The 13,329-nt window shown below is 37.7% G+C and overlaps 1 protein-coding gene across 1 annotated transcript in view; it reads left to right on the top strand.

The window, feature by feature from the left end:
- The window catches only part of CSMD1 (CUB and Sushi multiple domains 1), a 2,529,117-nt gene that overhangs the window by 2,073,432 nt on the left and 442,356 nt on the right, over positions 1-13,329 (top strand). The window contains exons 32-34 of the mRNA XM_006866725.1: positions 6,949-7,152; positions 7,608-7,732; positions 8,182-8,278. Of these exons, the coding sequence (XP_006866787.1) occupies positions 6,949-7,152; positions 7,608-7,732; positions 8,182-8,278 (426 nt within the window). The remainder of the gene's footprint in view (positions 1-6,948; positions 7,153-7,607; positions 7,733-8,181; positions 8,279-13,329) is intronic.

The raw sequence follows: 13,329 nt of genomic DNA, 5'->3' as shown, positions 1-13,329 counted from the left end.
TACATTTTTCATTAAGAGCTTACATAGTACAAGTTTTTACAAAGAAGATTAAGCATAAAGTTTTGTTAGTAATTTAGTAGTATGTGATATACGTTTAAATTAATTAACTGTTGTTGTTATGTTCCATCAAGTCACTTTAGACTCATAGAAACTTTATATAGGGTTTCTGTGGAGTAGCTGGTTGAACTGCTGATTCAGTGCTTATCCTCCAAACTAGTGATGGTTTACTGAATCAAATTTTTGGACTTCTAGAGGAGAGTCATTATGAGAAACAGATAATTCCCCTCAGGCATTAAATGAAAGAGAAAGACTGTCTTACTTAGGTATTACAAATTATTTCTACCTGGTTTCATATTTCTACTATTATTACTGTTTTTAGTACTTTTACACTTCTTAAAAGAGTTACAATAAAGTAACTGTATATCTATCTATCTATCTATATATACTGTGTTTAGAGTATTTGTGGCAGTGACAGGTAATGAATCAATCTCCCACACCATCTGTATTATCCCTTTCCCTGAAAGTTATGTGCGCATTCACAGCACCGCCCTTTTCAGCATTATAGATGCCCCAGAAGACAGCATCTGATCTCTGAACCAACATGATAATCTGGCCTGAAAAGTCAATCATTTTATTTATCACCCTCATTTCCAGGCTGACCTTATTCCCTGTTCACTTTTCCACTGGGCTGATTTCAATTTTGTTTCACAGCAGTATGAAACATTTACTAAAAGATAGAGAATAATTACTACAGAAAATAGAATTTCTCTCTGATGCTGTCTGAATCATCTAGGTGAAGGGCAGGAACTAGAGAACTGACAGAGAGAGAAAAGTTATCGAATATCCTTTTATTTTTTTCTTCCAGACATTGCAGGAAGAGTTGATGTCTCAATTTCATAGCTTTCCTTTGTTCCACTTTTTGAAAAACTTAAATTAGTCTCACTTCACTTTCCAGTTTATTTCCTCTAGAAAACCATGTACATAATAACATCCAAATATTGGTGTTAGTCATTTATGGTTGCTTTCCTTGAAAATATGTAAGTAGAAAGTTCTTGAAGAAAGTTTTAATAATGACAAATGTTCAAATGACACTTAATGCCATATTCCTCAGAACCCAGAATGACAGTTGTTGTGGTTGTGTGCTGCTGAGTCACTTGCGACTCATAGCCACCTTATATAGGGTTTCTGAGAGGAGATGGTGGGTTTGAAATGCTGACCTGTGGTTAGTTGTCCAGTGATTATCTTACAGTGCCACATCAGGGATCAAAATGCCAGTGGTTGGTGGTGGTAACATGCCATGGATTTGGTTCCAACTCATAGCGACCCTGTATCGGGCTTCCGAGGCTGTAAATCTTTAAGGCAGCAGCAAGCCTCATCTTTCTCCCCCTAGATCTGCTGGTAGTTTCAAACTGTTGACCGTGACAATATCAGCCTGTCTTGTAACCACTAAGCTACCAGAGCTCCTTCTTGTTGTTGGGTGCCATTGAGTCCGCACCAACTCATAGCAACCCTATGCACAGCACAAGGAAACACTGCCCGATCCTGGGCCAACCTCATTACTGTTGCCGCGCTTCCGTCCATCGATGCTGCCACCTCACCAATCCATCTAGTTGGGGGTCTTCCTCTTTTTCTCTGACCCTCCACCTAACCAAACATGATATCCTTCTCTAGCAACTGGTACCTCCTGACAATATGTCCGAAGTATGAGAGTAATACCCTGGAAATATACAAATAAGTGTTTCATTATGTTGGAAGTCAATTAGACAAGATGAAAACTGCCACAAATAATGGATACTCCCTTAGTAATTCAAATTGAAAAAATATCATGAGCTATGTCCAGTTTTGTACGCATCTTCTAGGATTGATTACATTCGAAATTGCCAGCGATTCCGGGGGAGAAAGATGAGGTGTTCTGCCCCGGGAAAGATTTACAGCCTCGGAAACCCTGTGCAGGGTCACTATGAGTCGGAACAGACTCCACAGTACTTAACACCACCAACAACAATAGAAGCGCTATGGGCTAATGCGTCAGACTGCAAAGCTGTTTGAAATTCAAGGTCGGTGGTTCAAGCTCACCAGCTGCTCTTTGGAAATACTATACAGGGTTGATATGGGTCAGAATCAACTCGATGGCACTTAACAACAACAACAACAAGAAGTAAAATGGATTTTTCCCCCTTTCAAAGTATTATTAAATTAAAGGAGTATTGGTGGTGCTGTAGGATAAGCACTGGATTGCTAATCATAGGTCAGCAGTTCAAACTGACCAGATGTTGGTTTGTTATGTGCCGTGGAATCGGTTCCGACTCATAGTGATCCTGTACAGGGTTTCCGAGGCTGTAAATCTTTATGGGAGCAGAAAGCCTCATCTTTCTCCCTCAGCTGGTAGTTTCGAACAGCTGACCTTGAGGTTCACAGCCCGATTTGTAATTACTATGCCACCAGAGCTCCTTAAACTGACCAGAAGCCCTAGAGAATAAAGATAAGACTTTCTGCTCCTATAAAGATTTATAGCCTCAAAAACGCTACACAGGGTGTCTATGAGTTGGAACCAACTCCACACCACCTAACAGCAGTATTATTAAATTGTAACAAAATTATCAGATTTACAAATATGACAAATACCATGTTAAACCGTTTTATCATAATGGAATATTATAGTTATCTCTCATTCCTCTTTTGGCCAAAAAAAAATAGGACCAATTTTGATATGTCACTATTTTGTTCAACAGGCTATTATATTAGATGGTGTACTATTGTAATAACTTTTACCTTTTGCTAGAAAATATTTGTAACAGTAAACTGAAATGCAGTTTAATCAAAATCATTTTCTGAATTCCATTCTCATGAAATTGTCTTCTTAGCAGCAATTCCCTAATAGTGTCCTTCATTATTCTGCTTGAGTTAAAAACTGATGCCAGTCAGTTAGGAAAAGCAGTGTGAATGCAAAGGATTATTTATTTATACAGAAAATGAGTTTTGGTGAAGAAGAAAAAAAAAAAAGTGCAAATTTTAAAGTGTAAAACTTATAGATCTGTTTGTGTGGTTTGAAAGATCTCATTGCCAAATGAAATATTTTTCAAACTTTATTCTATATCCATTTTGCTAAACAAACAAACAAAATCACATATAGTCGATAAATTCTGATATAAAAGGGGGATGCAAAAAGTTTGTGGAAAAATTCCATGTTCATTGTATTCCATGAACTTTTTAAGCCTCCTTGTACTCCTAAGTGAATATGTTTCTTACTCCCACCTTGCCCAACATTAAAAGCCATAAAACCTATAAGTACACCAAGCTGGGTTTGTTCCTTGATGCAACAAGAAAGACCATTGAAAACGTTGGCATATGTAATTAAGAGAATATGAGAAGGGACTTGGTGTGGTGCTGTAAGATAAACTAACTGAAAGGTCAGGGGTTCAATCCAGCCCATCCTGGGAAACACTATACAGGTTTGCAGTCCTGATATGGTACATTATCCTGAAGGATAATGCAGTAGACCGCAAATCAGTTTGAACTGAAAGGTCAATGGTTCAAACCCACCAGCTGCTCCTTGAAACCCCTATACAGGGTCACTATGACTCTGAATTGACTAGATGGCACTGAAACAACGACATGCAGGAAATGCTTCCACAGCACTTAACAACAACCACAAAAAATGTGTTTATATAGGGTTTTGACTGGTATTAGGTAATTTGGGAGAGAATTCAAATCATTATAGGTTTACAGTGTAGAGTTGTTGTTATTAAATACCATCAAATCTGTTCTGACTCATAGGGACCCTGTATAGGGTTTCTCAGGAATGGTTGGTGGGCTTGAATCGCTGACTGTGGTTAGCAGTCCAATGCTTATCATCTAGTATGACACCAGGACTTTGCATACTGAGTGTTGTTGATAATTGTCATGAAGTCAGTTCCAACTCATAGCACCCCTGCATAGGGTTTCTGAGCAGCAGCTGGTGAGTTTGAACCACCAATCATGTGGTTCAAAGTGACCTTGTGGTTGAATGCTTACATTACAGTGCAACACCAGGACTCCGTGTATTCAATTTGAGGTGAATTACATTAAAAGATCCTAACTCTATCTAGGAGATTAGAAGGAATAAAGTATAGGCAAGCTGTAATTATTTAAAAACAAAAATCACAACTATCACATACCTTAACTGTAGAAAAGAAAAGTCTGGTCTTTTGGAGACTCTGCATAGAGTTCTTCATATTATTGTCTGTTGTTGTTGTTATGTGCCGTGGAGTTGGTTCCGACTCATAGTGACCCTACACAGGGTTTCTGAGGCTGTAAATCTTTACGGGAGCAGACCGCCTCATCTTTCTCCCACAGAACCGCTGGTAGTTTCGAACTGCTGACCTTGTGGCTTGCAGCCTGACTCGTAACCACTACGCTACCAGAGCTCCTTATTGTCTGTTAGCAGACATGAATTCAAATAGTCTCAGAATGACCCATTTGACCTTACTTTTTTTACTTATTCAGGAGTCCATGTATGACACCTTAGGATAAGCATTCTACCTCAGATAGTTTGAACTGCAAGGCCGGTAGTTCAAACTTACCAACTAGTCCTTGGAAAACCTATACATGGTCACTGTGAGTCAGACCCGATTCAAGGGCACTTAACACCAATGCTAAATATTTAGAACAACATAACAGAACTAGCACAAGAGGATGGATTTGTTGTTGTTAGTGTCATCAAGTAGCCTTGGCTTATAGTGACCCCGTATGGGGTTTCTGAGGAACTACTGGTGACTTTGAATCACCAACCTTGTGGTTCATAGTCCAATGCTTATCCTAAGGCACACAGAAACAAAGTATTTCCTCACAGTTTAGACTCGAAATCTGAATTCAGAGTGCCAGCTTCAGTGGAAGGCATTCTTTCTCTTTCAGCAATGGGATAAAGTTTTCTTCCTTGGTTCCTTGGTGGTCTTCAAAGGATGTGGCCTCAATCTTCCCCGTCTCTGTTTTCTTGATTGCTTGTTAAATCTCTTTTGTATTTCAAAAGAGATTGATTTAAAACACTAACTCTATTCTATTAACATAACAAAGAAACCCATTCACAAATGGGTCCAGGAGTCTGATGTGGCACTATAGAATAAACAGGGAACCCCAAGGTGGATTTGAACCACAAGATCAGTGGTTCTAATTCAACAGCCCTCCTCATAAACCCTGCACAGGGTCCTGTGAGTTTGAACTGATAGGAAGGCACTTAACAACAACTATAAATCTTTACAGAAGCTTATCTTTCTCCTTCAGAGGGAGAAGCTGGTGGGTTCAAATTTCTGTTAGTAGCCCAGAAGTACCCCATTGAATTGCCAGGCCTCCTTGCCATAGATATGTTGTTGTTATCAAATCAGTTCCCACTCATAGGGACACTGTATAGGTTTCCGATGTGCAACTGATGGGTTTGAACCACCAATCTTGTGGTTAGCAGTCCACTACTTATCCAACAGTGCTACACCAGGACTCCATAAATATGTTGTTGCTGTTAATCAAGTTTGTGCCATCAAGTTGTTCTGATCCATAGCGACCCTGTATAGGGTTTCCAAGGAGTGACAGGTGAGCTTGAACCACCAATTTTGCAGTTCAAACCAACTTTGCAACCCAGCGCATTAACCCACAGACCCACAGCAGGACTCTGCCCATAGATATAAAAGTTAGGAATTATAGCAAATATTTGGGGGGAGGGGACGCACTTTAATCTATAATATTGATGTTTTGTGAGACTGTTTATGTTCAACAGGAGAACATCCCAGCCTAGCTCTTAGTGCCAGCAGCTGTTAGAAACTAATGTCAGAAGAGTTCTTTTTTGGCCCCCTTACATCTTTAGCTGGTGATGATATCAAATTTAATAAAATAAAAATATTTATTAAACTATGGTATCTTTATCAGTTAGCATATTTTATTAAACTTTGCTCTTTGCAGGTTTTGTTTTGTTTTGTTTTGTTTTGTTTTTAATGTGTAATTCATACAATTGCACTATCTCTTATTCTCTTTAAAAACTTCACATTCCTCTCATTAAGTGAGAAGTTGTCTCAGGAGGCATGCAGTTTCCATACTCAACCCAAACTCTTCCCTCCCTGGACCTTCCCCCAGATTAGGTTGATTTTTATTACTAGCTCTGTTGGGATCCAAACTAACTTTTCCTGATTTTTTCCCTCTCAAACAGTAATTATCTATCTTCCCATAGTGCACTAATTATTATTTCATGATTGCCATTTTATAACTAAGCATTTATGCATCAGCTTTCCTAACTATACTCTAAGGTACTTGAAGATAAGGACATATATTTTGTCATTTTATTATCACTAACAAGATATCCTGGGTACTCCATTAATTTTAACTTCCAGAGTATCAATCAGTTCTCTGAAGGCACTAATTCTACTTCCACCCTGATTTTCTCATCTAAAAATTAGGCTTTTCAGAAGGTCTTCAGAGTGGATGCAGGATAAAATATAGGTTGTTATTGTTAAGTACCATTGAGTAACCCTGTATAGGGTTTCCTAGAAGTGGCTGGTGAGCTTGAACCTTGTGGTTCAAACTGATTTTGCAGTTCAGCACATTAACCCACAGTGCTACACCAGGACTCCAAAACATAGGTATACACATGTTTTTAAAAATTATCCCCTATGCTAAGCATTGGCCTGCTAGAAGTAAGTATGGTAGTTCAAATTCACCTTGAGAAATAATCTGCCTGCTCCTATAAAGATTTACAGTCTCTAAACCCTAATGAGCGGTTCTAGTCTATCCTATAAGTTTGCTGTAAAACAGATTTGACTGGATGGCAGTGGGTTTAGATTTTGGTACAGATATTTGGTATGGATATTTAAGGTAGTATTAAGCTCTGTATTAATATGGATTAATTCATTAAATGTACTTTAAAAGAAGTAATTTGGCTTCTTGATGTAGGTGAATTTAGTTGCATTGTTTGTGTTTTGTCTTTAGCTGTTCCTCGCACCAGTGATACCCAGTGCAGCTCTGTCCCAGAGCCCAGATATGGAAGGAGAATTGGTTCTGAGTTTTCAGCAGGTTCCATTGTTCGATTTGAATGTAACCCAGGATATCTACTTCAAGGGTCCACAGCTATCCGCTGTCAGTCTGTGCCCAATGCTCTTGCCCAGTGGAATGACACCATACCAAGCTGTGTAGGTAAGCATGTAATGCAAAGTGTGATAACTTGCATAAGGATGTGAGTTAAAATTGAGGAACAGTTTTAGAGAGCTGCTTTTCAATGTATTGATCCTGTCTCCATGAAGTGATCATGTTCATGATGTATTAAAAGGACAATTTGTTTTATGAAACCTAACTGAATAGCAGCCAAATCTTAAAAATATATATATATTTCATAAAATAACTCATCAGATTAACAAATACAAAATATATTTTCAGTATTTATTAAGTATGCCATCAATGCCAAAGCCATGAATATATAATAAAATTTCATTTTGGTATGAATCATTATAATGTTGATTTGCTATGTTACTTGTATACTGCCATTTTAATAACTGTATGCTGATGAATGTTTGAAAAGCAATAGATTAATGCAGATGGAATAGCAACATTTTGTTAGTTATAGTTTATTCAGTGTAGTTTTTGTCTTTTAGTTCCCTGCAGTGGCAATTTCACTCAGCGGAGAGGAACAATCTTATCCCCTGGCTACCCGGAACCATATGGAAACAACTTAAACTGTGTATGGAAAATCATTGTTACAGAGGGATCAGGAATCCAGGTAAATCCATAATGTCCAAAGTCTACAAACAAGCAGAGCCTACTCAGAGTCCTTGTTTCTTTCTTTATTTCTTTTTATCTATTTCATATTGGCATTGGTTATGGTAAATATAGCAACTATAATCTGTTACTTTTTACTTACTATTTCTGCAAAATATTTCTAAATATGTTCCTCTATTTTGAATAAAAATAATAAATATTTATATCTGAAGTAGCAGCAATGTGCTGCTTATGAATTTTTCAAATATCCTTTTCATAGCTTATTTTATCTGGGTTTGCCTTTTCCATACTTATGTATGTGTATATATATATATATTTATTATTATAAATATATATATATATTTTATTATTATTATTATCATTTTTTTAAATTTCTTTAAAAAACCCATATGATTGGGCACATTTCTTTAAGGCAGTAATAAGTACTAACTTAATACTATTCTTTGATAGATTCAAGTGATCAGTTTTGCCACGGAACAGAACTGGGACTCTCTTGAGATTTATGATGGTGGTGATATGACTGCACCTAGACTAGGAAGTTTTTCAGGTAAGATAGCACCAATTACCTTAGTAAGATTATGAATTGAGATCTATAAACACTAAAAGAGCAAAGACACCATCACCAAATGAAATTTCAGAGTAGACGTTTTCATACAAAACTCTTCTATATCAAAATGGCTTGTCAAATTTGAAAGTCTCAGAGTCAGGTTCCCCCAGAACACAGGAAAAAAGAAAGCATTGTCCCCTGGGAATAGTGCCTTTTAATGACTAGAAAAGTTTCTATATTATAGATTTTAACTGGTAACAAGATGTTGTTGTTATTAAGTGCCTTTCAGTCACTTCTGACTCATGGAGACTCAGCATATGGTTTCCAAAAGTGGCTGGTGGGTTTGAACTATCGACCTTGTGGTTGGAAGTTCAGTGGTGACCCTACAGCGCCACACCATGACAAGATGCTATTGTTGTTGTTAAGTACTGTATGATTATTGTTGTTGTTAAGTGTTATTGAGTTGGTTCTGACTCAAAGCAACCCTATACAGGGTATCTGAGAAGTATCTGGTAAATTTGAGATGCCGACTTTGCAATTTAAATCAACCTTGTGATTCTGTGGTTGTTCTGCAGTGTCACACCAGGACTCTAAAATCTAAAAGTAGTAATGTGAGCTGGGGGCAATGTGGAGATTAGATTGTTGTCATTTGTTGGTGTTAAATGCTGTTGAGTTGGTTCCAACTCATAAACACCCTGTATAGGGTTTCTGAAGAGTGGCTGGTGAGTTTGAACTGCAGACCTTACAGTTCAAATTAATCTCGTGTTTCAACACATTATCCTGCAATACCACTCATTCTCCAAAAACAGATGGTCTAAAGGTAAGCATCTGGGAAAATTATGCTCTGTGGGTCAGCACTATCTGAAAGCAGGCTATGTAAGGCCTGAGAATTTCAACTGTTAACATGAGTTTGAGAAAACCTTAACCCTTTTTACTGGATCTAACGCTATTTAGAAGTACCACACATTTTTTTTCTCATTCTTTATTCCACACTCAAATTTCAAAAGCACATCTATGTAATAACGATACTATTTTGAAAGTGTCCAGGGAGTCATGTAATTTATTCCCTCCCCATTGCCTATGAGCTTTCTTCCAATTCTTTTCTTTTCTTTCATGTGGCATGCTATCCTGTCTCTGTATATTTTGTCACTGCTTTCAAGTCGATCCTGTATATGCATGTCAATCTACTCAAATAAAACAGCATCACTATCACCATCCTCTTACTCATCATTTTCATTATCATCATCATCAAAACAATTAACATCCCCTGAGTACACAGCTGCAGATTAAACTGTGTATATACTCATACATGATCTATTTAATCCTAACAATGGCACTATGGCTGAGTTAATTATCATAGTTTTTACAAATAAGGAACAAAGGTTTAGATAGGATTGCATAGGTAGAAAATGTGTAGCTGGGATTTAAATCACATTTGGTGTAACTCCAGAGTCTGACACTTTCTGTCTGATTTAAGGATTCAGCTACAAGTAACTGAAAATGCAAATAAGGGAGAAATAAGTACCTGAAAGTTTATTTTTCTTACGTAACCTGAAGTCTAGATGTGAGAAGCTGTGTTTTTGTTTTAACTTAGAAAATTATCTATTTTCTAGAGCCTCTGACCTCAGCAGATTAGACCTTATATTTTACAGTCCGAACTGTGCTGCTTGGTCATTCCCACTGCAAATGGAGGATGGGATTTTAAATTAATTAGTTAATTTTAAACTGAAAATATTTCTTGTTAAAATTCTGTATTGTGATGCTGTGAGTTAATGCACTGGATGGACTACAAGGTCAGTGGTTCAAGCAAACCATCTGCTCAGTTGAACTGAGGCCGGTTTGAACTGAGCTGCTCAGGTCAATTTGAACTGCAAGGTTGATGGTTCAAGCAAACCAGCTGCTCCTCAGAAACCTGTACAGAGTCCCTATGGCATATTATTTGCTCAGCATATAGGTTGAATAAGTATGGTGAAAGAATACAAGCTTCTCGTACACTTTTTAAATTTTAAACCATTCAGTGTTCCTATGTTCTATGCCTCTTGGTACAGGTATAGATTCCTCATGAGCACTATTAAGTGTTCCAGAATACTCATACTTTGCAATGTTGTCCATCGCTTTTCATGATCCACACAATCGAAAGCCTTTGTGTAGTCAATAAAGCACAGGTAAACATCTTTCTGATAGTCTCTGCTTTCAGTCAAGATCCATTGGACATCAGCAGTGATATCCCTCATTCCATGGCCTCTTCTGAATCCAGCTTGAACCTCTGGAAGTTCTCTGTCAATGTATGTTTGCAGCCATTTCTGTAATAGCTTTAATAAATCTTTACTCTCATGGGATATCGAAGAGATTTTCTGATGATTTCTGCATTCCGTTGGGTCACCTCTCTTTGGAATTGGCACAAACATTGATCTCTTCCAATCAGTTGGCCAGATAGTTGTCTTCCAAATTTCTTGGCAGAGATGAGTGAGTGCCTCCTGTGCCATCTCACTTTTTTGAAAGATTTCAATTTTTATTCACCGATTTCTGGTGACTTGTTCTCTGCCAATTCCTTCAATGCACCATGGACTTCCTCCTTCAGTATCATTTGCTCTTGATCATATGCTACCTCTTCAAATGGTTGAACATGAACCATTTCCTTTTGGTACAGTGACTCTGTGTATTCCTTCCATGTTCTCTTGATGCTTTCTGCATCATTCGATAATTTGCCCAGAGAGTCTTTCAATAATGAAAGTCGAGACTTGAATTTTTTCTTCAGTTCCCCCAGCTTGAGAAATTCTGAGCATGTTCTTCCTTTTCGGTTTTCTGATCCTAGATCTTTGCACATTTTGTTGTAATATTTGGCTTTATCTTCTCAAGCTAATCTTTGAAATTTTCTTTTCAGCTCTTGTACCTCCTTATTTCTTACGTTTGCTTTAATATCTCTATGCTGGAGAGCAAGTTTCAGTGTCTCTTCTGACATCCATTTTGACCTTCTTTCTTGTCTTCTCAATGACTTTTTGCTTTCTTCTTGATGTCATCCCACAACTCCTCTGGTCTTCTGTCTTTAGTGTTTAATGTATCAAATCTGTTCTTCAGATGATCTCTAAATTCAGGTGGGGTATATTCAAGGTCATATTTTGGCTCTCATGGACTTGTTTTCATTTTCTTCAGCTTAAGTTTGAGTTTGCATATGAGTGAGATTAATTTGTTTTCTTTACATTGAGATCCAATCCATATTGAAGACTGTAGTCTTTGATCTTAGTAAGTTTAAGATATTCATATGCATATACTAGATAAAGGAATAAATAAGTGAATGACAGGAAAACAAAGAAAATTCCCCCTCACTGTCGAATATTAACTTATAAATATACAAGAAGGATGGGATTAGTAACTCACCAGTTGGCAACCAGTATAGTGGGACTCCTTCTGTAGTGCTGTAGGATAAACACTGAACTGCTGACCTCAAGGTAGGTGGTTCAAATGAACCAGACGTGCATCTGAATTCCTGTACAGGGTTACTATGAGTCTTTGAGTCAGAAGTGACTCCACAGCGCTTAACAACAACAATGATAGTAATAGTTGGTTCAGGCAGGAACATCAATTGTTGCTAAAACTGGCAGATACAGTTTTGATGAGGAACAGAATCTTTATACCATCTCAGGGTATTTCTCCACCTAATTCTTGTCTTGGTGTGGTGCTGTAGGATAAGCACTGGACTGCAAAGTAGGCTTGAACTGCAAGATCAAATTCACCAGTTGCTCCTCAGAAACCCTATACAGCAGGGGTAAGGAACATCAAGCACAAAGACCATATGTTGTTGTTGTTGTTAGGTGCCATTGAGTCCACAGGACTCATAGTGGCCTTATGTACAACAGAATGCAACACTGCCAGGTCCTACGCCAACCTCACAGTCATTGCTACGCTTAAGCCATTGCTTCTGCCATTGTACTATCCCATCTTGCTGTGGGTCTTCCTTTTTCTCCATCATTCCACTTTATAAAGCATGTAAAGTCCGCAAAATGATTTGGTCTGTCCCTGCCAAGACAATCTCAGTTTCAGTTATCACATTAGTGGTTGTTGTTGTTGTTTAGTGCCGTCGAGTCAGTTCAGACCCATAGATATCCTGTGTAGGGTTTTCAAGGAGTGATTGGTGAGCTTGAATGGCCCTTTGCTGTTCAAACCGACTTTGCAGACCAGCACATTAACCCTCAACACCATACCACGTGAGTTAAATTAGAAGTTTGAGCAAATGGTGGTGGTGGTGGTAGTGTGCTGTGGAGTCAGTTACGACTCATGAGACCCTGTATAGGGTTTCCGAGGCTGTAAATCTTTACGGAAGCAGAAAGCCTCATCATTTTCCCGCGGAAGGCTGGTCATTTTGAACTATATGCTGGACGAAATATAGCAGGCTAAATTTTAAGTTGATGGTTTTGTATGACCCATGAAGGATGATATAAATTTTGGCAGAAAAAAGGATCCCCACCCTGCTATACAGGATATCTGTGAATCAGAACGGACTCGACAGCACTTAACAACAACGACATAATGTTATTATGAGGAAACCTGAAAGACACGACATTAACAATGTGATTAATGTTAATATCACCAATAATGGGACATGGTATGTAGTAGTGATAAGATGGATCTCAGAGGGAAAAAAGAAAAAAACACACCCTGATTTGTAGTGTTTACAGTTTTTTGGTATGTGATGTCAATACCCCCCATGGCTAATTTCAAACAAGCAACATGATGTCACCAACAATGAGTTTGGAAGAAATGTTCTGAATCAGCTCTTATAAACTAGAACAAATCAGTTCTAACACACCACTGATGGAGTGCCACATGATGAGGTGTCTAAGAAGAATCACTCATCATAATTATATATATTTTTTCAAAATAGTCACAGACTTAATCTAATCATGAGTATCAGTCACACACAAATTGAAAATCTTCCATTAAAAAATTGACTTATATTAAAAAAAAATCATAAATAATGAGGAAAGTCTGAGAAACTAAGAAAATGAAAAGAACATAACATGGAGTTAGTGATCATGGATTCACTCATTTTA

This window comes from Chrysochloris asiatica, unplaced genomic scaffold (assembly GCF_000296735.1).
Source record: "Chrysochloris asiatica unplaced genomic scaffold, ChrAsi1.0 scaffold00095, whole genome shotgun sequence".
NCBI classification, from domain to species: domain Eukaryota; kingdom Metazoa; phylum Chordata; class Mammalia; order Afrosoricida; family Chrysochloridae; genus Chrysochloris; species Chrysochloris asiatica.
Note: the sequence above shows the minus strand (reverse complement) of the source record. Positions and strands in the feature narration are given on the sequence as shown.